General features: G+C 27.8%; 1 protein-coding gene across 6 annotated transcripts; it reads right to left on the bottom strand.

Moving 5' to 3' along the window:
• Positions 1-1,726: 1,726 nt before the first annotated feature.
• On the bottom strand, positions 1,727-27,850 carry LOC119680657. 6 transcript variants are annotated; one of them, XR_005252481.1, is made up of 6 exons: positions 27,746-27,850; positions 23,788-24,638; positions 7,174-10,602; positions 6,969-7,110; positions 4,817-4,979; positions 1,822-1,911 (listed from the first exon to the last, which is right to left on the bottom strand). XR_005252481.1 is itself a non-coding variant. In XM_038093588.1 (5 exons), the coding sequence occupies exons 2-5, from the start codon at positions 24,269-24,271 to the stop codon at positions 1,791-1,793; spliced, it is 4,176 nt and encodes a 1,391-aa protein (XP_037949516.1). In that variant the 5' UTR covers positions 24,272-24,638; positions 27,746-27,850; the 3' UTR covers positions 1,727-1,790. The 6 variants fall into 6 exon arrangements, 4 of the variants coding, with proteins under 4 accessions (XP_037949516.1, XP_037949524.1, XP_037949549.1 ...); XR_005252480.1 differs by having other exon boundaries at positions 1,825-1,911; positions 4,673-4,979; XM_038093588.1 differs by lacking the exon at positions 4,817-4,979 and having other exon boundaries at positions 1,727-1,911.
• Positions 27,851-27,931: the final 81 nt, after the last annotated feature.

Genomic DNA, 27,931 nt, shown 5'->3' with positions numbered 1-27,931 from the left:
GGAGGGGCGGCTAAAGAAACGCAATAAAATTAAAATAATAGATAAATAATACATTTGTATTGCATTTAAAGATAAATTTTTTTTGTCGCACATCGATATCATTCTCATTAAGATTATTCGAAATAAAAAAAAAATGTGATAAAAATAAAGTTGTGATAAAGTTATATTTTTTATTACATGATAAATTATTTAGGTGCGTAATAAGCCTTTTAGGATAAAACGTGATCTATATCAATAATGTATTAGAGAATTGTTTATAAAATTATTTATTAAATTTTACAGTAGATGTTCACAATTTATTATCACTTTTTTTAAAACAATTCTTATTACTGAACGTTATTGTTTTTTTATGAAACGTAAAAAAAATGCGACATAAACTTAAAAATATTATTTTTACTTAACACAATTACAGTAAATCTTTGTTTCGCACATAGTATTTCATGATGTTTGTAGTTTTGGGTTTATTTTTGATATAATGATATCCTTACATAAAACCGAAAAATGGGTTCGACATGCTTAGAGGGAAATAACTCACTCTTTTGGCACCATTTCATTAAGTTATGTATATTTTTAACAAACAAAGAAGGTCAATTAAAGAATAAACATAGTGATTACCCGTTTTCAATTTTATTTAGATTATTTACTTTATCAATTTTATTTTGCGTATGATTTATTATAAATTTAGATTCTGGGAGTTCTTATATTTGAACGTGCACTCTAATTACTTTTTAAAATTGATTAAGAAACTCAAAATTATATTGCCAATTGATCTTTATAATATATAATTTATTCATTATAGCATCCAATAAAAAAAATGAACGTATGTAATTTATACTACCATCTTTATAAAATGATTTATAAAAAGGTTAAAATTGTGTTGTATATATTGATAAAGTTTTGGCACTAGTTTAGAGATATTTTTGTGAACGAGTATGAAATGTATGTATATATTTATATATACAAGATATTTATAAATTTAACATTATTATGTGTATAACATTTTTACCCAACACCAATTTAAAGCATATAATTAAAATTTTAATTTTCATATTGCATATAAAACAAATTAACTAAAACTAATGTAAATAGTATTTCAGGTTTATGTATAAAGTTACATTTTTGTTTTTAAACTATTTTAAAATTTTATTCAATTAAATTCATTTACTAGTAATTTTATTATTTTTGCATATTACTTGATGTTAAATTGATAGAGCTACATCAACTGTTAAAAGCTTATAATTCAACGTTTTAAAATACATTTTTATTGTTATTTATTATGTAAATAATTTTATTTGTTAGTTTTGAATAGTTAATTTATATGTATTTCAAAGAATGTTTGCATATAACTTGAGTAATTAGTTACTATATAGTTTGTAAATGAACAGTCAAAAAAATAAAAAAAGTAAAGAATTACATTTGATTAGAATGAATTATTCAAAAATTTTAATTTAATTTAAAAAAAAAACAATAATTCTTGACAGTTTTTGAAATTTGTTTCTATTTTGCAGATTTAATGCAAACTATTGAGTAGACCTGAAGCAGTATTTATTAATAACAATAAATATTTATAAAACAAAAAAAATGTGTATATATTCCACTTTGAAATACATTTCGCAATAATACATATTAAATACATAATAGGCTTGTTATTTATAATCTATAATTCTATGTATTTAAATGTTAACATATCGTATATTTTTCGCATAATATAATTAATGTATATCACTTTTCTTAAACTATTTATTTAGACTACTCTAAGTGTAAATTATTTATTAGCAAATAGATAACTTTTAAACACATTCATTATCTTCCTCAGTGTAGTCAGTCTCACCAATTATCCATTCTCCTTCCTGTTCTTCAATTGAATTTTGTTGACTAAAATTTGAAGGTTCGCTGCTAGCTTGTGCTGTGCTGCTTGTTTATTTTATTAATTTATTTTTTAATTATGAAAAGAAATAAACACACTTATTAATTATATAAAATTGAAAAACTATTTAATTTATAAACTTTTTTAAAATGCATTTGTATAATAAATTATCAAAATTTTTAATGATTAAAAAGCGAAATTTCTTACTTTTGCAAACTAAAATGAATAACATTACAAGAATAATTAATTATTAAATCAAATTATTATATTAAATGAAAACAATATGTTAATTATTTTACCCAATATATAAAGCATTAAATATGTGTATGTGTATATGTGAAGATGTTATTATTAAAAATTTTTAGTACTGTGATAATGTTAGTATCATAAGACTTATTTTTAAAAGTTGCTATAAATTTCGTTTAAATATTTTAACATATCATACATAAAGATAGGTGAAGTTGAAAAATTTAGAAACGAAAATACTCCAGATAGAAAGGCGCTTAATTCGGTACCCGTTTGTGGAAAACGCAGTAGACAACGAAGGCGACATTACTGAGGGTATTAACCGCGACTTATCACAGCTCATATCTTTCAAAACCAACTAATAAATAATATATAGCAATTAATCCTCAAAAAAAAAAGTATTCATAGTGAAAGTTTATTTACAGAGTGCAGCTATTTTATAGTTCGCTTATTATTATTGATTTTTATTACTGATAAAACAAATAAAATAAAAATTTAATTATTAAATACGTTTACTTTCACATCTTTTACCTAATCTTACACTATTCAATCAGTTATTAACGTGTCTTGCAAAGTTCTCGCAGTTACTATAATCTAGCAATGTATCGAAACCGTAAGATTAGGAAAGATGGTTTTCTTAATAAGATATAAAAGCTTTTTTTAATCTTATAATAACTATAATTATAATTATAAATGAAATATTTCTTTTTAGTATGCACAAGAAATTAATTTTAATTCCATTTAAGGTATGAGGGAATAAAAAAAGAATGCATTTTGATTTGGATTAAGCTTTAATAACTAAACAAAGGAATTCTATTTGAGAAGTGAGCTTATTTATTTTTGCAAAATAACAACCTAATAAAGTTGCATTGCAGTGTATAATATGCTTATTAGAGCCACTTCACTTCCCTGACAATTAATCGAATCAATTTCTGTAGTGGATAAAAACACAAATAATTTATTCACTATTTTTAGTCACAAAAGCACAATTTGACTATTCTACTGCGACTCTTCAAGACTGTTTTCCGTCTTTCTAAGAAAAATTAGTCGAAGACCAGTTGAGAATTGGTAAGTTTATAGTAATGAATCTAAATTATCTGGCAGTGGTCATGGTTATAACAACCGTGTATATTGAATAATAAACAACATTTTTGCGAGTCGAAACTACCGCAGATTCCATCAAAATTATACGATAATTCATAAAAGATTAACCAACACTTAATTGTAAAATGTATAAAAATATTGAAATTAAAATTGAGGATATCAAAAAAAAAAAAAATTTGCCGCATTTTCACGGAATATTTATGCAAGGTTTGTTGCATTTAATTTGGCTGACTAGTTGTCAAACTCTTTTCTGTAAAAGAATTATTTCTCAACGTCAAATTTACAAAAATTAAAAAATAATGCAAAAACAATTTTAATTCTCTCAACTTTAAATGAATTGTATAATGATAAAATAATACTTCAATCTTTGTCTATATTAAAATATTAATAAAAATTAAAACCTTAAAAATATATATATCTATTTAAAATTATATAGGACAAACTATTAAATTAATTGCAACAAAATAAATTTTATAAAATCAATTGAATTTTCTTCCAACAACAATAGTTAGTCAGAGCTTCCTTTTATCCCAAGTAGGCTCTGTTTTGAAACTACATACCCAATCACGAAAATCTAATTTTATTTCTTAAAAAAAAGATATTTTTGGCATGTCTATTATTGCAATGTCTCAATCTTGCCAAACCTTGGTATTTGAAAAGCAAGTGTTCAGCTGTTTTTATCACTTCCACTCTGTAGCTCCTGCCTATCAGTTTGAAGGCGATATTTAATTTTTTGACATAGGGACCACTGATTATCAGTGACCTGTCAATACCGTTACAAGTTTTATTATTTCAGTCTTGGCTGTCTCCGAAAGTTCATTAATACTATATGAACTAATAAAACAAAAAAATTAGTTTTAAAGACTAATGATGATGATAGGTCGTTGCCAATATTCGATACGGCTGTATGGTTAACCTCAAAATTTAATTAATTAATAATATAATTTTTGTTGTTACAACTCATTAGTAGTTGAACTTTAAAAAAATTTTTTTATAAACTTAAAAAAACTAAAACTCCAAATTAAATTATTAAAAACAATATTAATATTTCATATTTTTATATACGAGTATATGAGCTACCGATACTGATTTATATCTCTTAAGTGAGTTTATAATTTAGAACTATGATTCGAGATTAGTACGTGAACTACATTACAATGAATGTGTTAGTGAAATATTAATAATGAAGCATTAACATTTGTAGTTAAATTGCAGACTATTTTGAATGAAAGGAAAAATGTATTCGATATGTATACGATAATTACAAGACAAGTTATTTAAATTATTTAAGCTGTCGCCAATATTTTTAAACTTCACAAAATAAACACAAACAGCATTGAAACAGTTAAACAATTGCAAATGCAGCAGAGCATTAACAAGACAATGCAAACATTTTTCGTAAATTTATAATGTTTAAACGCATACAAAGTATGAAAATATTAAAACAAAAAAAACCTTTTTAGCATGTTGCACCAAAATTCCCATAAATATATTCCAGTGAAGTCGTATATCGTATATCGTATCGAAATATCGTAATTGTTTATTTTGTATTTTCAAAAAATATATTTTGTTTAGTTTGGTAAATTAAATAACACTAACTTCTCTCCATTTAGCGTCTCAATCACCATTTAGTAAGTAAGCATTTCTAGTTAAATTCTCTAAAATTATATGCTTCAGGAGCTGCTGTTGACCTTTTTAGAGGTCGGTTATAAGCACTCCTTCAGGTCATAAGTATCCTCTGCGATAAAGGGATCGTGATGGTCTGTTATAGTTGTTGTGATGATTTGTGTATATCAATTATTAATATTTAAATTATTATAAAAGAAAATAATAATTATTAAAATTAAAATTAGTAAAAAGAATATATAAAAAATAAAACAAAAATAAATACGTAAAAAATAATATGTAAAATTATTAATTTTTTTTTTGTTTTGCTAACTGTTGTTTACCAATAATTTCTCTAAAAATTGCAGTTTAATAATACTAGTAAAAATTAAAATTAAAAATATTTGATATTTTAGAGAAATTCTACAATTTCGTCAATTTCTTATATAATTAGTTTCAAGCATATATTAAAAATCAGCAAAAAAAAACCATAAAATAATTTAATTTAAATAAAATATCTGTATAAAATGTATGGAAATATATTTGTATTTTTTGCTGGGCTTTAGGTAACTTGTTTTTTCTTTTTTAATTTTTTAACTATAATATAATATAACAAAAGGAAAACTTATTTTTTAATTTCAAACAAAATTAAAGCCGCGTGATTTGTTTATACAAATATTTGAATCTACGACGTAATTTTGTTTAAGATTAAAATTTTTTTCATACATTTTTTAAAAATTTAATAGTTACCTAAAGTGTGACAAAAAAAAATAAATACGTATAAATAATTTGGGTCGATAGCAATATATATGGAAATTACATTTTATTAATACAATCGTTCAGTACGTTTTTTTATTCTTGATTTACTAATATGTCGACTTTTCAAAAAAAATATTAATCAATCGTTCTGGCAGTATATGAATACCGTACTATAACAACTGTACTCTTATTAACTCAAGATATCTAGTTACAGAAAATTATTATTAATAAATTTTAGTTTCAGGCTAATTGGTCAACATTTTTTTATTGTGTTAAAAAATAAAAATTAAGAAAAACAAATCACAATGTAATTTTACAATAATTTTTATTTTATAGATATTTCGACTTTAGTATAAAGTCATCATCAGGGAACCCAATTGGCCTGAAAACACACTTTATTAAAATTGTTATTAATATATTAATATTAATAATAATAAGAAAATAAAATAAAATAAAATAATAATAAAATATAATACTAATAATAATATTAATATTTGAAAATTATTATCAATACTTTTTTTTAGCATTCTTATTACTGCCCACAAATCTGGGAGAAATGTGAAACAATATCAATGCTGTCAGTGGATAGTTCAGTTATATTTATTTTTGATCAATAAAGTGTAAGTGCGTAAGTAGATATTTGTTCCATGATTAGAAAAAATGTTCATCTTTATAGTATTACACATACATACTATAATAAGGCACAATTAACGTTAGAATATCCCTAACATTACTTTTTCAATAATATGGAATATATATATATATTATATATATATATGAGTACATGTATTTGCTTGAAATTCTGAATTATATTTTTCCTTTAAGTGAATGTTTAAATTAAAGTTATGCATAAAAATAATGCAAATAGTTTACGTGCTTATGTGATAAACTAATTAAAAGAAAAAAATCGCAAAATCGCACCCACTGTACCTTTTGCTTCGTATGCGATATCACATACTGAAAGTTTTTTCCAACTTCTTAGTAAAGTAATAAATAAAGTAGGAACTACAAAAAGAAATTTAAGTACAGTATAAAATAAATTGATAGTAAAATATATACGCCCACAACCGATTTTAGTTCACTGCAATTTATACAATTTCAATCAAATTATATATATAATTTTTAATTAAGAAACTTCTCCAGTTTATCAGACGGCAATAATGGATGGATTCAATGGATTTCTATTTCAATTATTATTTTATTAACACAAAAATAATTTATATGTAGAAAATAAATTTAATTTTTTTTTACTCCGTCTGATTAATTGTAAGTTTGTATTTTCTTGAACTAATTTCTTTGGTAAACCTTATTTAAGCAAAGATATGCTGTTTTTAACAACTACTTTTGTGCCTTCGCCATAACATATCTATTATTTCTTGCACTGTACCTTTCATAATTGAGTTCTCCACTATTTCTGGCCATTTTCTTAGCTTCTTCTTTACGGCGACGATCTTCGGCAGCAGCTTTCATTGGATCGTATGTAGCACGTCGCTTCCACATAGCTAATTCAGCTTCCTTTTGTTTTGTAACTTTAAAAAACAAAATTAAAATTAAATTTTAATTGTGAAAAAAAATTTACTCAATATGAATACCTGAAACATCTCTCCGCGCAGCAGACGATGCTCTAGCAGAACTCACAGAGTTATTGGTACTTGCTGTCATATTAGATGCTACCGATTTAACGCTACGGTTGCTCATGCGCGTTGGATCAGCACGATTCATTGATATTCCGGTGGCACTTGGACTACGTTTGATGGCATCAGTTTTTAAAGTACTTCTCGTATCATTTTTACGCAGAAAATTATTGCTTTGTGCTGGTTTATATTTTGAGATATCCATATATTTTGGTTGAACTCGTGTTGTTGTTGTTGTAGGTTTTGCAGTATTCGGCACCGCTGCAGCTGTTTGCAGCAACTGCTTTTTGGCTGATGCTAATGAATTTGGTACTTGTGTGGCTAAACGGCTTAAGCTGGTATCACGTGGCACTGATTGCCGTGATGTCATAGCACCGGTACGTGTAACAGCACTCTTAACATTACGTCTAGGTAACTCGGGTGTATTTGGGCAAGCGGCAACACCTGCACCGGTTAAAGCATTTCTTCCTTGCGCCGGCGCTGAAGTAGGTTTACCAGCAACCCTCTGTTTGCTACGCTCAATTCGCATTAGCAATGCTTTATTATAACGTGTATTAGTTAGTGGCACATTTTGGGTGTCTACAGGCGTGTCGGCAGTAGAGTGTACAAGTTCATCTGGTTCGTAATAGTTGTCGTCTATGCCCTGTCCATCCTCTCCATCACTATATCTGTAATATTCATCGCCAGCATCATCTTCATCATTTATGTAATATTGTAAATTGTCATCGTAATCACTGTACATGCGTCCAAAATTATTAGAACTTGCAGATTTGGTCATATGAGATGATGATACTGTTGGTCGAGAATTAGTAGAACCATTAGTATTAGTGGGTACATAATTGTTACGTAGTGCTGGCGGTGTATATATATTCTGGTATTGTGGACGTGCTGTACGTTGAGTAGCTATTTTTGTTGAAAACGAACTTGAACGACGAAGTGGTGAATCTTGATCGCTTTCTGTATTTGGAGTTTGAATATATTTTTCTTGTGCTTGCTTGGGCGAGTTACCAATAGTACCATCAAATGAGTTCTTTCGCATACGCATTTGTTTTACCAAATATTCACCACTGGTTAGTAAAGCTAACTGTTGTTCATTAATGCTGCTCGTCATCAACTGGTTACGTGCATTAATTTGTTGTTGATTATTACGCCTGTGTAAAGGCGAACGTTGCTGATAACCAGTTGTAGGTGAGTTATAACTATGCTCCGGACTAATCGCTTCCGGAGAGTATACTGAATTAGAAGAAGGCCGTGCTGAATATGCGCGTGGTGAACCAGATTGCGGTATAGATTTTAAGGAATTCTTACGTGATAAGGATTGTTGCAAGGTATTTATAGCTAATGCTGTATTTTGTAAGTAAATATCTTCATCATCAGCACACACAATATTCTGTAACGAACCACGTGGACGTGTTACACTACGTGCACGAGATAATGTATGCATCGGGGATGGTATTTTAGTGGGACTTTTAGGCGGTTTGTAGTTAACGTCTTGATTTATTTTAGAATATGTTGATAGAGTGGGATCACTGGTATAATCACAATCCGTAGCTACCCGTAAACGTTCCGCTAGCGTTTTGTTAAGCTTTGTATGTGACATATGTTTGCCAAGCAGCTTCTCATCGTTAACGCCGTCACTGCCAGAAGCACACGTATAACTGCGTGTCATAAGTTCCTGCGTATCTTGCTTACTGTGAGAGCCAGTATCATTAGCAAGGCTACGCGCACGCGCATTTCGCGCCCATTCTTTAATCCAATCATTTTTGGAACTTGCTGTTTTTAGAATGGCTGTATCAGATAATTCAACAGGTGATTCTGGCGGCGATTCTATGAGTTTACGAGTAGCTGCGAATTTCTGTGAATCCTTTTGATTAGTAAATACATTAAGACGATACGCAGCCTTCTGATGATCAGTAAAACCACCTTTTGCGTATGACGAAGCAGCGGGATTTTTCAATTTCGATTCGTTACTTATATACTCAGAAGAATCAATTTGAGAAGTGGATAGACATAGTCTTGCAGTCTTTGGTGTCGCTTCTAGTGTCGGTTGTTTAGCTAATACACCACTTGTAGTCACACTGGTAAAGCAGCCAACGTCTTCCTCTTCTGTAGATGTTTTCTGACTATTACTTACAGGGAACTTCTTATTTTTATGGCTACTAGATAGACTTATACCTCCCTCACAACTGCTACTGCTACTTAGAAAATCACCAGCACCATCTTTTTTCCCACCAACATTACGCAAAACTCTAGATTTCAGTTTCTCTAAATAATCACCAGCAGACTGGTGACTGCCTAGTAACAAATCGTTTGAAGTCGCAGAAGGATTTGAACGCTGCGCCTGTTCTGCTAATTCATGATAATAATTCACTTCCAGCACATTATTTGTGCGAGTACTCACATGAACTGGTATTTTAGTCGAACTAACTGTTGATTCGGGATTATGTCTACTAAGGTTTAGGTTTTTAGGGCGATTCTTATTTGTATCATCCCCACCACAGTCAATGTTCATAACTTCTTTTTGTTCCTCAGTGTAGTTATCACCATCAAGCGTATACGTGCCTGTTTCACTAACATTATCTGCATCGGCATCCGTATCTAAGCACCTATAATCACTTAATGGTGGTTGTGGGCACATAAAGTCAACTTTTTGCAGAGCCATTTGCATTGCAGTCGAACGTGGCGTGAAGTGTGTACGATTTGCAACCAAGTTCGAAGCCCCTTTCGGAACTTGTTGCGCTGCAGTTACCGTAGATTTACGGTTTGTGGTATTCTTTTTTGATGCTGGCGTTGCTGTTTTCGACGCTGTACTTACTGTTGATTGCGTTTGACTATTTAACGGTTCTTGTGTACTTGAACGGGGCGACCAACTGTGACGCTTTGAAGCATCTCGTACGCGAGAGGTACTACGATCGCGTGCACGCAGTTTTACCTTTGGTGGTGTTTCAATACTATCCTGAACTTGTCCATCATTTTCGTTATCTTCTCGATTCTTGACACTGCGCGGTGTTAAAGGGGACGCTGAAGTAGATGCAGTTATTGAAGTTGGACTCTCATTTGTAGTATTGTTTTCTATTTTCGACATTGAAGCACCTCTTCTATGCCTACTCTGAAAGCGTTCCAATAGACTTTTGTATTTTGCTGCTGCTGCAGCTGGATCACAATCTTTTTCACTAAAATTATCAATCGTAAAAGCGTACGACTGCTTGCTTGTTGTAGTGGTAATGGTGGAATTATTAGAGGCACTCGAAACGTCTTCAGGTGTTTCACATTTGCTTATGGCATTGTCCAGTTTGTGTTCATTACCATTGTCATCAGCTTCTTGTAGTGGCAATGATGAAGCCATAACGTTCGTATTTTCAACGCGCCTGTCTTTGTGAAGCGTATCTGAAAATAATGAAACAAATGCATAAAGTATAACATAAAAATCGTAACTATGTTTAAATTAACTGTTCATTACTATTATTAGGTGAAAACGAATTATGGCGGCAAACTTTTGCAATTATTATGAAAAAAAATGTAATTGTTGTTTTTGTTATTAGTTCACTTATTCGTTTACGCTACACAATTTTTCTGCTACTCACGGTTTTTTTTTTTATATCTTTTGCTCGTTGGTTGATGGCCAATATTTCTGAGTTTTGTTACACTTGTTATGCTTTGGGTTAATAAATAAAAGTGAAGGCTAAAGTTCGAGCGAAATTCAATAAGAAAGAAAATTAATTTTATTTATTATGAATAAAATCAAATATGTATAAATCGGCTAGAAAAAACCCATTTTTGGTAATTAAAGATTTTAAAAATATAATTAAAATTACGAGTTAAGTGGTATGAAGTGTAAATAGGTCTTAGATAGAATTTACGTCGAGAAGCATTAAAATGTTGGAAGTTTGACGTCTCTTTATACGACTATCTATTGAATTCCTAAGTTTTGGTAACAAGATACCAAAAATTAATGCTGTAAATAAAGACATTTGAAACATCGTCAATCTCTAGAAGTAGTGCTTCTTTTATATTCAACCAAAAAAACTAAAGAAGCAGGAACAAATCGATATAATTGCTTTAAACTCATTTAAACCTATTAAAAATAAAAATCTATTTTCAATACATTTTAAATACCTTTAAAACAACTTTAAATATTATATACAAAATATTTTATGAGACATCATTTTTAAGTAATGTATAAAATGCACAAAGAAAGATATGAATCTATTTAGAACTAGAATATTTAGTACAATTATGAGTTGCTTAGGATAATGACATGGATAAGGATAGGATAAAGTTCATGTAAGATCGCGCATTGTAATACAAATATCAACTCTTCTACTCAAAGACATCTATTGCCCATTGTAATATCATCAAAACTTCCAGGAAATGGTGAGCTAACAATGTTGTTATTGATTCAAAATTCATAAATTATTCTAGGTATAGCATTTATTCTACCGTTGTTAGAAGAAACGATCCCCTAGACATGTTATTGATTCAAAATTCATAAATTATTCTAGGTATAGCATTTATTCTACCGTTGTTAGAAGAAACGATCCCCTAGATCCCCATTCGTTCATTTGAAGTTCTGAACACAAACAACACATATCCAACAACACAACTCATACACAATCCACTTGCCTGAATATGACAGAGTTAAATACAGTAATACAATCCCCAGCTAACATATAAATTATAGGTGCTGAACCCAAAAGATCTTTTATTATTTTCTTATTTTACTGAAGTCAAAAGCTACCAACAACCTCATAGTTTAGTAATTAGTCTATAACTCATTCGTCGTAAGGTCTAAAAAATAATGCCTCTTTAATCTTCTAATTTCTATAGACGGGGTTTCTTGTCTAATTTCCATATATTCGGGAGATGATTACTTAGTTCTTAAAACGAAATAAATCCAAATGCAGAAAAAAGTATCCGGAAAAGACTTTCAGTTAATAAACCTGTAATATCTATAATTTATCAACATTTTGGAAAAAAAAAATGTTATTCTTTGTTTCTCGCAAACTCTTTCTAGTTTTCTACAACCATGAATAGTTAATTTGGCCTAAAACGTTTTAAATACAGTTGTTTTAAGTAATCGAATAACTTAATAAGTTCGAAAGGATAAATAAACTACAAGCGTTAAAATGAATTCATTAAACTAAAACAAGATGATATTGGTAAATAAGACGGTTTTTATCTAAAAAATTCGTTTTTATTTAAAAATTTGTTGAATCGTTGACTCAACCACTTTAATTTGTTATCAAAAAACCAAGCTTTTAAAGATATTTAGTCCAGCAATGTATCTATTCTACTTTGTATTAAATTGTATTAAAGAGGTAATAATTTCACTCTCTTGGAGGGAATCTATTCATGTCCTTTTCAAAAAATTCAAAAATATACTACGATATTTCCTTTACTGTGTTCATGACGATCAACGCAATTCTTTGCAATTTTTATGATGATTGGAAAAACATTTACAAAATAAAACCAAATAAAATACTTTTGAATTAAATCCAGCAAATCTACATATTTTTAAACGTTTATATTAGACGGAGCATGTATAAATAATATAATATAAAATAATATGTGTTCAAAAAGTACATATGCTGTTAGATAGCTAAATATATATATTCTTTCAGATTCAGTTTGATGAGAAATAAATAATTTAAACGAGAGAAAAAAAATATTCAAATTTTTTTTTGGCAGACCGAGCAATACGGTTTTATATGTCATAGACATTGTAAATGATAAAATGTGGTTTGTTATATGGAGCTAAATTTTATTGAGTCAATCTATGGACCAAAACGGATTATCAAACTACATCATAAGAACATAATACTTAGTGCAACAGTCAGGTCAGTTCCAATTGCAGTGACCTAATTAAAGTATCTGTAGCTGCTATTCAAAAGTGTTAGAAAAGTATTTTAGATGCGATCGCGTTTAGTAGATTTAACTGCACCATTGCCGATAATATTGTATATTATTTGAATTATCTGTACTTAGTTATTGCTTTTGTTACATGCGTCTATTGGGTGAAAGAATATAGTGTTGAAATCTAAAATATTTTTACTAAAAACCATCAAAAATGGTGATGTTGATGTAGTAGTGATTTCAGCATAGAAAAATGCAATTACAATGGAAAAATTTTTAAAAAGAAGTATATATATAATCTGAAGCCCTAACATGAGAAAAAGTACAATTGCAGTAATATATAATTTTGATTCAATAATAAAAAAAACTTATTGAACATATCAAATTTTTATATGAAATCTCAACATAACGTGTGATCTGAACATTTTGTCATTCGTTGCACTAAACCATAACTGTGCATTCAGTGTACAAAGTACTCGGAATTGTCAGCCGATGTAACTTTTCAGTTGCCATTTCATATTCAATTGACACCGTACAAGCAAATACGCAGAAAATGTAAGAAATTCTTGAATCAGTTTACGAAAAATGTAGAGGTTTGGGTCTAGACATAATTGTATTCAATACGATGGGGTCTACTTTAAAAGCCGTAAAATAAATTTTGATTGATGACTTTTTGTTGTTTTTTTGAATAATTTTAAATATTTTGTACACCGAATATATGTATGAATTTTAAAGTATTTATAATGTCTAGTTTGGTTGAGAAAATTGGAGGTTTGAGCACGAAAAGAAATAATCAAACTATTTTATACCAGCTTCTGGTTTACTGTATGTAAATATAATTATAATATCTTATAAATATTATGTAAATATTATTGAAATTTAAATTATATATACGAACAGAAATATTTTTCTCCAAAACACATATTGTCCCTATTTACATATTGCTAAATAATATATATTCAAGAATATTTATAAAAATCTACTTTAAACAGAAAACTACAAGCTGCAAAGCGATCTGAAAAAAATTTCGCAAAATATTTCAATGGATCTATTTAAGTTCTTAACAAGAACTGTATAAAAATAAAAGAACTTGACATTTTAAATTGAGTTCAATGGCCTATAGTTTTGATAAAAAAAAGTAGAAGAGATTTTGTACTAATCTGTGACGATATTTTGGGTATATTAATTTATACCATGCAATACAAAAGAGTACAATGTTTAGTTTAGATTTAATTCGAGGAACATTCTTATATTGCAGACATTTAATTAGAAGAAACAAAAGGCAAATAATTACCTGATGTTCAAAAGCCACTCAAATAATGCCAAAAGTCTTGCGTTTTACATTTTTTAAGTGAAATTTGACAAATTTTTGTAAAAAATTAATATAAAACAAAACACATAATTTGATTACTTACTACATATAAATTCTTCTTTATTTGCTTTCAGATGTTTGCCGCGATCTTCCTGAAACTTACTCTCACACTTATCTAAATGGCAAATTTTTTTTAAATATCCAAGCTTTTTAAAAATCACGTTCATAGAGTTAAAACGGAGAAATTATTTTATAAAATAAATAAACGATTATATATTTTATAATAATTGCTACGTGTATATAAAATGCCGAAAGTAAAATGTTACTTAATGATAATAAAAAAAATTTTGACGATACTAATTTTTGTTAATTTTATTTTGATTATATCATATTTTAATTTTGATTGACTACTGATATGAAAAAAAAAATTTTTTTTAAAGCCTACTTCTCAATTTTCGACTTTTATCTTCACATTGAATATATTAAATTAATATATTCCATGTAAAGATAAAAATCGAAAATTGAGAAACCTTGAAATAAAAGTTATGTAGACTATATAATTAATATTATTAATTATATTTATTGAAGTATAATAAAACATATTTAGTTGAATGCTAAAAATATATCAATATATAATATTACTTAGATTTTACTTTAAAGAAGTTCTACGAATATAACCAAAAATACTCTATGTTCTCTAAGAGAAAACAAGACAAAAATCGGAAATTGGAAAAAAATGTAGTCATATAGCCCTGTTAACAACAGAACTTAAGATGCTGTACCAAAAGTTTACAAGTTCCATAACTTTATTCTATATAATACATATTATTTATTTACTACAAACAAATACAAGAAATTACTTAATTAGCCACTGGGCTAAGTGGACATCGAAACACTATCCTTTCAATAACATTACATCTAAATTATGTAGTAAATTGTGGAGTAAAAATGGATCTTATGTAGAGCAGAATAAATACTACATCGGAGACAAATAAAATTTTTCAAAACACAGAAATATTTTTCGTTAATTTGATAAACATTAAAAATAAATAAATAAGAATTTAATAATTCTTATCAAAAGTATTTCTTCGCAGATAATTAATGATTTTTTTAAGAAATATTACTTTTTATAAAAATCTAAAGAATTCTACATTTTGTTTTGTAATTTTAGATGTATTTATCAGAAGATTTATATTGTGCGCAAAATATTGCATGCCACATATATATAATATATAAAATCTAATAGCTCAAATAAAAAAGCAAAATTATTGAATTATTAATTATTAACAATAAAACATTATTATTAATTATTAACTACCGTAATTAAAAACTCATATTAATTTATTGCTACATTAGATTCGTTTTGAAACAAATATAGTCCAATAGTTTTTTAATCTGTGAAATTTAAGAGTAAATTTGACCAGGCTTTTAACAAAACAGTCTTTTTAAAAAGTCGGTGATCATCAAATTTAGCACTACAAAATATTTTAATATCAAAATATTTTTTTAATATTCAGGCACATTTATTTAAAAGCTCAGATACAAATTATTTCTTCGATACAAAACCTTATTTGGTTGTGACGCCCGTTTAAGAGATACAAGTTTAGGTGAATTTGTAAAAATTTTGAAAGAAGTATTTTGCATGCTGATTAAGGAAAACTTTTTGAAAGAAAAAAATTTTGAAACATTATAAAAGCTGAGAAACACTATATAACATACTTTCTATAAAGAATGATTGTAAAAGATTTAATGTGTTCCATAGTGACCTATCAGTAACAAAGATGCCCAGAACGCCCAAATAAGGGGAAAACTCAGAATTTGATGGGAAGAATCGATAACCAACTGATGGAAGCTCACCGAATACACATTAGTTGCAGGTTGTCGATCTACTATAAATTCCAAGTGAACAAGATTTGTGTCACATTTGCCACTAAAAAGTTTCTTGGTGCAGTTATCCTGCACTCTTTTATTTTTTTAGTACTGTTAGGGCCATGTTATGTAGAGGGTTATGGGTTCGTCAAAATTGTCTCTTTTGGGCTATGACGAAAATACATGTTATGTAGAGTGTTATAGAAATTATAATAATTTACTTCAAAAAGACACAAATCTTGACATTTATTACTGAATAACACTGATATACCTTAGTGACCGGGCACAGTTAGCGTCGGCTCTCATGACCAAATTTGAGCGGACATAATATTTTTTTCTCACTTTTAATTTTATAATTTGCATTGAAAACAACAACAATTTTGCCCATGACACTCTATATTACATGACCATTAGGTTGCAAACTAATTTTTATTTATTTAAATATGCATATATATCTATTAAGTTAACAACTATCTGGAGTGTGATAGATGTACATTTTGTGGAACTATTTTGAGTTGTGTGATTTTCAGAATTTGACTTAATTACTTAAGTACATTATATTAAAGATTCTTTTTCTAATTTTTTATTCCGCCTTTTTAGTACAATTAGCTAATCACTTCCGTCTTAGACGAGTCTTTTTTGTGTATTAGTTGCACTGCCATTAGTAAACATGTACACTACAAATTGCATGTTATTATTTAAGTCGTTAATTAGTATCAAATTACGATTGAGAAGGCATTCAAAATTTTGAATGAAGATACTATGTCACAACTCTAAGTTTATAAATGGTATGAAGGTTTACAAGAAAGTTGAGAAAATATAAAATATAGCGCACGGTCTAATCGTCCTAACAAATTTATCAATAATCAAACCGTTAAAAAAATTTGACAGATTGTGTTCGCTAATAGAAGAATTACTATAAGAGAGATTAATGAAGAAACCGAAATGTAGACATCACAGATCCAACAGTTCGTGACCTAATAAGCCATAATTGTAATATCACAACTAGTCAATTCTTCAGATACAGCAAACTCAAAAAGAACTACGTTTTCTAAAAATAGACAGATGTCCGTAGAAACATAACTATACGAAACAAAACTATACGTTACAAGGCGTTTCAAACGTGTTTTTCGAAGTAGAAACCGTGGTGACATATGGACAAAAAACTAAAGGGTGAATGGAGTTAATATTAATTATTCAATAAACACTTTTTGGAGAGGTTTGGGGCAGTTGTGAGAATTCCAGCAATAAAATTTTTTTAATAATTTTAATAAATTGAATTTTTTGCTGACTACACCGTTGTTTCGGTATGGGCAGCAGTAGTTCACTGGTGTTCAAAACCTCTCTATTAAATACAATAGTTTCTATTAAGTAAAATAGTCACTGCCGTCATAAATAAATCATTTTTGAAAAAATTGAACTGCTCGTTACTTCTTTCAATACATCTCGTATATGTCGTTTTTACAATCTTTCTTATAATTATTTCGAAATTAAAAGATCTGCTACATTATAGTTTTTACAGCTTAACCTTAGTTAAATAATTAAATCAATTATTAAATATATTTATGTAAATTTCAATTATGTAATTAATATTATAATATTTTTTATTATTCGATTTATCTGTGTTTTTATGAAGCACTACTAAGACTACATGTCGCATAATCTAACTCGTTTTCAAAATAACATTTTTTTAATGACTAATCTTTTCAGTAAATTATTGGAACTTGTAATAGACAATAATAGTTTATTGCGAATAATAGATAAGATAATAAGCAATTATAGTATTGAAATTAAAGTGCAAATAACAATTTCGCTTTTGTAATGCAAATTTTTGAATTTCAACTAAGGCGTTTGAGAACAAAGAAAAAAGAAATTTAGGAACACTACGTCTAGCCCACATACTAAAGAAATAATTAACACAAAATAAGCTTTCATTTTAAAAGTGTTTTTTACGTTCAGTACTTATATTTTTGGTTTTATTTATAATTATTTACGATTACTTCAATATAAAAACCATAAAAAATAAACAATTTCAATTGTAGAGGTATTTTGAGCAAATAAATAAATGTATTTAAAAAATATATTTTTTTTTTGGTATGAATCACTTTTTACGCGTACTTTAATCAAATTGTTTAAAGTACCGAAGAAAAAATTGTTTGCAGACTATTTTTAATAAAAAATAAAGAATACTTAATCCAAGAAAGGAAATCAATTGTATCTTGAAACGTTAATTATAAAAGTATCTCAGTGCAGCTTTTTCTTATCTTAATGACTCGGAAGCAAATTCGTTTTATTAGCTGTATAATAAACATTTTTTTAAATATTTTATTAAAAATATGCAATAACAAATATTGAAAGAAGAGAAAATATATTTTTGGAATTAAGTTATGTATAACCAAATTTTCTGATTTTATATATGAAGCGTACTTCATTTACGTATACATCCTGTCACGTATGCATTTACTAAGTGCGTTTTAAGAGTTTCTTTATGGCTTTGCATATAAAACAGAATACCTACATCATACATACCTATATCTAAGAAGTGGTATTTATGGTATTGAATATAATAGCTATAGTAAATCTATGAGATCGCATACATTCATATACAGAAAAGAGGACTACTCATGCAATACTGCAATTCATTTTTTCTTGGAATAATAAAAAAAAATGTAATAAAAATAAATAATAAAAATAAGAAATATTAATAATTTAGTCATTGTTTCTAATTTGACAGCCACGAGTTTTAAGCCTGGCACTTGCAGCCCAAGAAATTATATACGGACTATAAACTAATCAAATTAAAATTCGAATATTTAAGTACTTTGCAATACTTGAAACAGCGTTGGATTGTCAAACGAATTTTAATAAATTAATCAAGTTTTTGCTGTTGTTTCTTTATTAGTGTTGGAACCCTTTTAGTTTTCTTCTCGTCATGAGACGCGTCATATATGAAAAAAAATCAACCTTAAAACTAGTTTTTAGTTTGGTGTTATAGTATTTTATTAGACAAGATACTGTCTGCTGATTAAGCAAAATTTTATTTTATTTTCATTTTTTTTAGTTCCGAATAGTATTCCAATCTGTTAACATATTGTATAGTAATGCACAAGAATTGAACATCAAGTAAACATTTTCGCAAACACCTTTTTCAAAGTGAAATAATACAAACCACGAGAATGTTTTCACTAAGTAAATTTATTTTTTAAACAAAGTATACAAAATTAAAATAAAATAACTTAAATTTTAATTTTTACAATAATTATTTTTCATATCGAAATATATTTAAAGTAAAATATAATGGTAATAAATTTAAGGTCACTTCATCATCTAATAAAATCTCCTTTTTCTTTTTTCTTTTTGCATTGAATTGATCAAAATAGAATATATAAAGAATTATTGACAATATTTCAGCATTATTCTAAAAGATTTTTTTAGCTTCATTTACTGTTTTGTGGTATTTTTTGCTACCCACGGCTAGGTTCTACACATTTTCAATAATGTTAAAATCAGAACAGCGACAAGGCCACGACAAAATTTCAGTATTCTATTCTTGAAACCAAAGGAATGTAGCATGGCTAGTATGAAATGTAGCATTGTCCTGTCAAAGAAATGATCCTCGCAGTGACCTTTTCTTCTTCATGAACGGTATCAAACAAATTGTTAGAATATCAAAGCATTTATTAGAGTTAATTTATTAATTACAATATCTCTCTGACCATCCAAACATATGACTTTCCAAACTTTATCTTTTTCACTGTCATATTTTACTTGTGTATCTATGCAGTTCACATTATATTGTTCAGATGAAAGGCGCCGAATAGTTTTAAGAGTAATAAGAAAAAACTGAAAAATGTTTTTATCCGAGAACATAACATTTTTCCAAGCATATAGATCCCTTTATTTATATCTGTGGTGAAACTATAGCCAACTTTTACTATGTAGTTTTGTCTGTAGAGATTTTTGTTATGAGACTTATTCTGTTATGCCTACCTGGTAAAGCCACCTGCGAACATATCTAGGGAATACCGATGAATTTGTTGTCCGATTTAGTTTGTAGTCAGTTCATTACAGTTTGCTGAGCGATTAAGCTTAACAAGTCTATGCAACATACGTTTCGATAGAACTTTCTTGGCGATCCATTTTGATGCCTTTTGATAATCTGTTTCTTTATACTATTATGCAGTGTGCTTGCCGCATGTTCTGCTGAGATGCAATATTGTGCTAATATTTCTATACTTTATGAAAAACAAGCACCTTTAAACTGGGGAGTTATTATTTTTTATTAATAAAAACAATAACAAAAAAAACTATTTTTCACAATATTTCAGCAAATATATTGCTTTTTTCATGATTTTTTTCCTATTTATCTGTAAGTATCCTTATTTGACTTTTAAACTACACCAATGGCTAAAAAACAATTTTAAGTAATATTATAAACAATGAAAGAATATATCAAAATTAAACCTAACTTTCAAAAATTCAAAGATGTGTTAAAAAAAGGGAATATTTTTTTAAAGAATGAAGTGGTCTTAAATATATACGTAATTGCTTTGTACTTCACATATTTTTCGATATGAGAAATAATTGATAAAAAGAACCAAATTAAAGTGAATTTAGTTTAATTCTGTATACTTTATTTTAAAATATGTAAATATGTTTAGTCAAAACATTCCCGTACTTTGTGTTATTTCCCTTTGAATTAGTCTATGGAAAAATATTGAAATCTTAAACTTTTGCGAAGCATTAAATATAAATTAACAATATTTGCAATTTAAGCAAAGTTACAAAAAACGAACATTTAGTCGGTTGAACTGAATTGCTATACAAGTCCTTTGAATGCAGTCTTAAAGATCTAGCGGGGCGCATCTACAGAACCGGCTGAATTCTATTGGGTTAGGATAATTTCTCTAAAGTGGCATTTAATAAAATAATCTTATATATCGTCTATATTGTATATGAAATATGTCAAAGATGTGTTAAAAGTAATTTTGTTGAAATATTTAAATTTATATATTTGAATATTATATATTTAAAATTAATAAACTATTCATTTTAAGGTTTGAGAGTTAATCATTGCAATATTATACATTTTTGATTAAACTATTGGTTAATATTTTTATTTCCCCAGAATTAGAATTATAAAATTCTAAGCAACCTTTTCTACTATCTGCTAATATAGTTGTGTTTGTGAGATATCAAAATATAGAGATATAAAATTTTTATATTTCTTTATGTTATTTCTTTAGCATATGCAAGTTGTACTTAATTACTTGTAGTAGTTGTTTTTTATGTAAAAATTGATAATTTTAAAGTCCGATACTTCAAAATATAGATTGCATCCACATAAAGCGTGAAATTCTTAACATCTAAGAATAACAGTATTTCCAAGATAAACGATCTTTACTTTAATATCACTGTTAATCAATTATTTAACAAATTACATATTAGCGGATAAAATCTATAATCTGGAAAATCAAAATCGCCAAATAAAGGTGTTTATTTGATAAAAATCTCAAGTGAATACATTCTTAAATTTTAGAAACCCGTGTCCAGAAAAATGGGATCTGTGTTAATCACAAGGGATTAAAAAGGTACCTGTGTGATCACTTCCAATTAATGTTTGCAAATATTTCAACATAGTTCAAAAGAGTTATTATTTAGATTTATTTGTAATGGTGTAGATGTCACATCACAATCAAGAGATATACTCAAGCGATACAATTAAGAGAAGCTGTTACAGAGAACTCTTACTGATGGAACGCGAAGAAATTTTTCAGAGGGAAAAGTTGTCTTTTTTGTTTTTTAGGAATGCATAATTATGACTGACTACTTCAAAACGGTAGTATTATGTATTGCTTTTATACCGATTCAATAGTGTAATTAAAGAAAGAGAGCCGCACATATAGAAGCAAATAGAAATTCAGAAAATGCAAAGGAACTCTATCCATTCTTGTGAACGGCGCAGAGGAAAAAGAAAGAGAACTCTATTGCGAAAGGCTGCCAAGATTATCATAATCTAAAATGCTTTTAGAGACTTACAACCTAAAACTCTTCAAAGATTGCATAGCACAATTAAAAAATAACCTAAGAATTATTGCGAGATTATTGACCAATCACTACAGATTGAATAATCACCTATCGAAGTTCGGAATTCAATCCAACTCAGACTGCGGATACTGTAGAGAAGAGAGAGAAACTGCATACCATGTACTTGGGGATTGCCCAGCACTGATGCACAAGCGGAAGAAATCATAAGGATCCAAGACTAGGAAAGATAGGCTCTATACTGTCTTTCATTAAAGAAATCAGACTTTGAGAAACACTCTAATCAGACTAAGGGATTTTTTAGGTCGCAATGCATGATCCCTTCTTTTCAATAGTAAAAATAAAGTTCATGAAAAATGATAAAGTATTCATTTTTTTATATTTATTTTACAGTTTATTTTTTCTTCTAATATTTTTTTTTCGTTGATATTAGTAAAATGGTTAAGGATGGTTATTTAATGGTAGACTACACATCATTTTACTTTATTTTTGTCTGTTTTAAGTGTAGAACTAATCTAAATTAATATATAATAAAGAGCATTTTGTCAACTATTAGTGTGCTGTTTGGATGTGTTTCTATAGTGGTATTATTACATTTGATATGTATACTATATATATACTGCAATGATTAATAGCAAAACTTAAACCAATACAATTTCAAGTATTATCTAAAATAACACAATCTTTTACAGTTTTTGCAAACTTTATTGACAAATTAATCACAATGGATGATATCATTCGAACTAACTTAGCTAAACCGTTGATGAAAAAACTGGCACTTTTAGGTATTTTACTTTTACTTTAGGATTACAGATCACAATGATCTCAAGTCAACTCAAATTTCAATTCTTGGGTGTAAGATTTGAAAACTAATTTAAATATGAATGGGACTTATAAATTATTAATCATCATTCCAGCAATAAACATAATATACATACTTAATACTTAAACAAGAGTCAAAAACGAGTTATTTTAATGGCTGATTCATACCGATATTGTGTATTGTACAAGGCGGGAGAGCGTACAACTACTTTTAGCTGCAAAATTTCGTTTAAAAATTTTATCAGCTTTTTTGCTCTTGCAACTACAAAATTATTAGAAAATTAAAATATTTAAATAATTTCCGAAATAAGCGAAACCAAACCGGGTTAATCGGTCAAAATTAGGGAAAATTGATTTAAAGAAAAGAGAAGAAGAAAATTAATAAAGCCCATTCATTAAACAGACGTCTATTAGGGGGGAAAGAAATAAGTGTGTAAGTGTAACGCAATTTGAAATTTCAAAACATTGACGTATGTCGAGTAAGCACTAAATTTGGTAATAGCTGAGCAAGTTTGTGACATGCATAACAATTATGGTTAACAATACCATAAAATAAATAATATAAAATACAAAAATAAAAAAATATAAAAAAAGACAAATTGAATAAGTGAATAAGTTAATTATGGTTTTAAAAATAAAATGAAAAGAAATGAAATGAAAAAATTCATTACCTTTTGTGCTGCACAGCGTTTTTGCAAGGCGAATTTTTGCATTTGAATCATCGACCGCAGCCGCCAAGCCAACAGAGCCGTAACCAAGTTTAAGCTTTGCTGAGATATCCGCACCTGCAGCTACGGCTGAGCCGTTGACATCGTATTGATGTTGTTGCGTTAGAAATGCCGTTCGTTTTTGCCGTCGATCTTCATTAATGACATCATCAATCTTTTTTATGTTTTCTGGGGTAGTGTCTGCTTTTTCCCTTCCATCCGATAGGGAATCACTATCAAAACAATACTGGTTGTCAAAGTGTAAATCTTGTAATGGTGTAGCCGCCAATTTCGTTGTCAAATGATCTATTGGTGAATTGTTCTTTGTAGGCATTACCTCAACTGAACAGGCTGTGGTAGTGTTGTGCTCATCTCCTACTGCTTCACTATTTGCTGTTGCCGGACTTGTGGTATGCGATGTATCGTTTGTGGCGGCGTATGATGTCATGTCTATGATGGTAACATAAGTTGCTAGCTAGATTTGAATGTGCTCTATATATTATATCACTTAATTAATGAGGTGTGTTACAGAATGACCTGCTTTTAGCTCCTTTTTATTTTAATATATATTTTTATATTAGCTTTTTTTATTGCTTTTTCGTTTTGTGCGTTTATGAATTTTTCGTTTTGTAATTCGGTTGGTTATTCCAGTTGGGTTAACATCATTTCATTTTCATACCAGCTGTTTGTTGTCTGGTTTATTGAAGACTTTTGTGGGAAGTGTTGAGTTTCCTTAAGACTAACTCCAACAGCGCTGCTAACTGCTTTAACCAGGATATTATGTTCCTATGCGCTTTAATTGGCCTTATGTGCAGCTAAAACAATTCGAATAATTGTATTCACAAATATATTTTATTATTTTATTATTGCATAGAACTATAAATAATTTAGAGTCGAAAAACACAAACACAAACAGAAATTGAAATTCAAACAAAATTAAAATTTAGCATAATTGAGATTTATTCTCTAAAAAAATTTTTTTTTTAATTTTAATTGTATTTTAGCCGTTTTCCAAAACAGCTAAGAAACTATTCAGGCATATCACTTTTTGTTATAAAATAAAAATAGAATCATTTTTCAAGGTTCGCTTCGCAACCAAGATTATTTTTTTTGGTTTTTTGTTTTTATTTTAAATATTTGTTGTTTTATAATAAAAATACTTTTACAACGCGTTGTAGAAAATTTTTTTGGAACGACGTCAACTATCTTGGCCCATTGTCTGAAGTAGTGTCCGTCTATACAAGGGCAACGCACAAGTCGCGTAAACTAATTAATTGTAACGAAACGCTTGCTTTTCATTCTATTTAGAATATTTTAAGCGGTTCATTTAGTAATAATTTTTCTCTTGATAATGAACTCAATTTACAAGTTTTTCACATAAATGCTTTTAAATAGGATTTTAAATACGCCCGACCAACATCTGCTGTTCACAACTCGTTTTTAACTATTACCAAAACTCATTGAGCGCACTGGCCAGCCAGCAAACTCAAACAATTTTTGTTTTGGCCAAATCAAGTGCGTGAGAGGAGCTAAACTAAAAAAACATACACTGAGCACGAAATTCGTATTTGTTGTGAGCGCACCCGGTTACTTTTGATTATAGGTATTTGTTTTTATTTATAAATAAATATTTTAGAAATGAAATAAAATTAAGTTTTTTAATTTCTTTTTCTAATTTTTAAAAATGAATATAAATTAAATTTTACACGATTTAATGTAAGAGTATATTTCATCCATTTTTTTGTATTTTACACAAAAAATTAAAAACACATTATTTTTAATAATTTAAAAAAATTTATTACACAGAATGTAACGGTAAATTTATATATTTTCACAATTTTTATTTATAGTTAAATAACATGTTTGAATTATATTTAAAGAATTATTTGAAATAAAGAAATGGCATCTAAAAATCTTCATTATTATAGTTTTATAACTATTTTTAATACTTTTACGAAAAAGATCATAAAATTCCATGTCTTCTTACAATATTATTATAACTGATAATGGTAGGTCGATATATCAATTTTCATTATTATGGTTTCATATCTGTTTTTGATACTTTTACAAATAAGATCATAACATTGCACTTGCACTTACAATATTATTATATCTGATAATGATAGATCGATATATAAATTTTCATTATTATGGTTTCATATCATACTTTTACGAATAAGATCATAACATTGCACTTGTCCTTATAATATTATAATACCTAATAATGATAGGTCGATATATCAATCTTGAATAATCCAACACGAAACACTGAGTATACTGTGTTTCCCGATGTTTAAATTTGTAAACTTTCTGTATTGATTACACTGATAAATAAATATTGCATACGCCATCTAACGCTACTAGTATATACAGTTTTTACAGTTGATTACACAGATGACGAGTAACAATTAGATACATTAGATGGCGCATTAGTTATTATGAATTGTCTTCATGTCCAACTTAAAAATTCGACATCTCGAAAACTAGCGTTATTAAAAAAGGTATTTATAGTAATTACTTTTATTAAAATCCGTTATTTTTCAATACGAGCAAAAATAAATCGAATCTGTTTTGCATTTTGAGACTTAAACTACAGTTCTGCTATACAATGCAGTTCTGGTGCAGTTTAAGTCTCAAAATGCAATGCAGAATAATAAATTGTAATACAAATGTAAGCAAACAATACTTTATAATGTTCTGTTCACATACCAAATATCTTCCTTAAGATTTGATAGAAATTAAGATATTTGTTCACATTTTTGCAATTACAAAATACACGCTCATTATTCCTTATTGCTTTTAAAGTATTGAATACTTTATAAGACACATTTATTCAAAAACAAAAAGAATTATTAGTAAAATTAATTCATTAACATATTTATTCTGCGCTTAAAGTATACCGTTTCTAATTAATTTTACCCGTTCATTTCTTTAATGTTTAAATATTTTGCCATTTTCAATAAATTTATGTTTTTTCATATATTTTTAAAATTTTTTGATTTTCATATCACATTCCAATATCTTAACTCTTAAAAATGAAATATTATAGTTTTTGCTACTTAAATTTAAAATAAATAAAATGTAATGATTTTATTTTAGCAATATTTTAAATTAATTAATGGTTGTGAAATTTTTATTTGGTAAAATGTTAAAAAATATTTTAACACAAAGCAATTACTATTTTCTATATCAGAATGGGTAACACTTCAAATTTATTTATTTTTTTTAAGTAAAACATTTTCAATAATACATTGTTTTTCAATAATTAAGTAATTTAGAATTATTTTTATATTATAAACAATAACAAATTAATAATCTCACTACAAGCTTTTTATAAATTTTGTGCAGATTATGCGCACCATTTTCAACAAAAATGGTTACTTTTTTTAAAATAAATTTGCAACACTAATAAAAGAAGAAATTCAATTTTATTTGAATTAAATGTAATTAACTGGAGATTTGAGAGAAAAGTGCCAAATAAATTAGTTTGAAGAAATCATTATTATATTATAACATTAGCATTAAGTTGCAGAAAACAATAACATAATTGATTTTATTGGATTTAATTAAAATATGTTAGCACTACACTTGACAGAGAACAAACAGGTGTGTACATTGTGATGCAAGTGCCTCTAGCACACATAATTAAATATTGACTAAGAATGAGTAATTTTTATATTGTATTTAATTTTAAACATTTTTCAACTAAGCGCAAGCATATCCAAAAGAAACTATTATTTTTGTGAATTTTTCAGCCTTTGTTTATTTTGCTCACAGAAGTGCTCTTTTTTTTGTATTGGAGTGTTTTTTGTATTTTTTTCTTACTGGATATTTTAGTAATACATTTATTACATTTATTATCAATTATGTGTACAACATTATTTTACTTAATATAGTGATTTCAAAACTTTATTTAACTCACTTTCTACATATTTTATGCACTCTTTTGTTACAAAAACGCACATAACTCACTTCGATTTATTCCGCAGAAATAAAACTGCCAATCAGTTTACGGTGTGGGAGTTGTGTTGCCAGATTAAATATTTATGAGTTTCATAGCAATATATAGAATAGAATTCATTTTACCGATAAACATTATCGATAATTA

The sequence above is a fragment of the Teleopsis dalmanni genome, chromosome 1, assembly GCF_002237135.1.
Source record: "Teleopsis dalmanni isolate 2A chromosome 1, ASM223713v2, whole genome shotgun sequence".
NCBI lineage: Eukaryota > Metazoa > Arthropoda > Insecta > Diptera > Diopsidae > Teleopsis > Teleopsis dalmanni.
The sequence above is the reverse complement of the archived record's forward strand: the minus strand, read 5'-3'. Positions and strand labels throughout refer to the sequence as shown.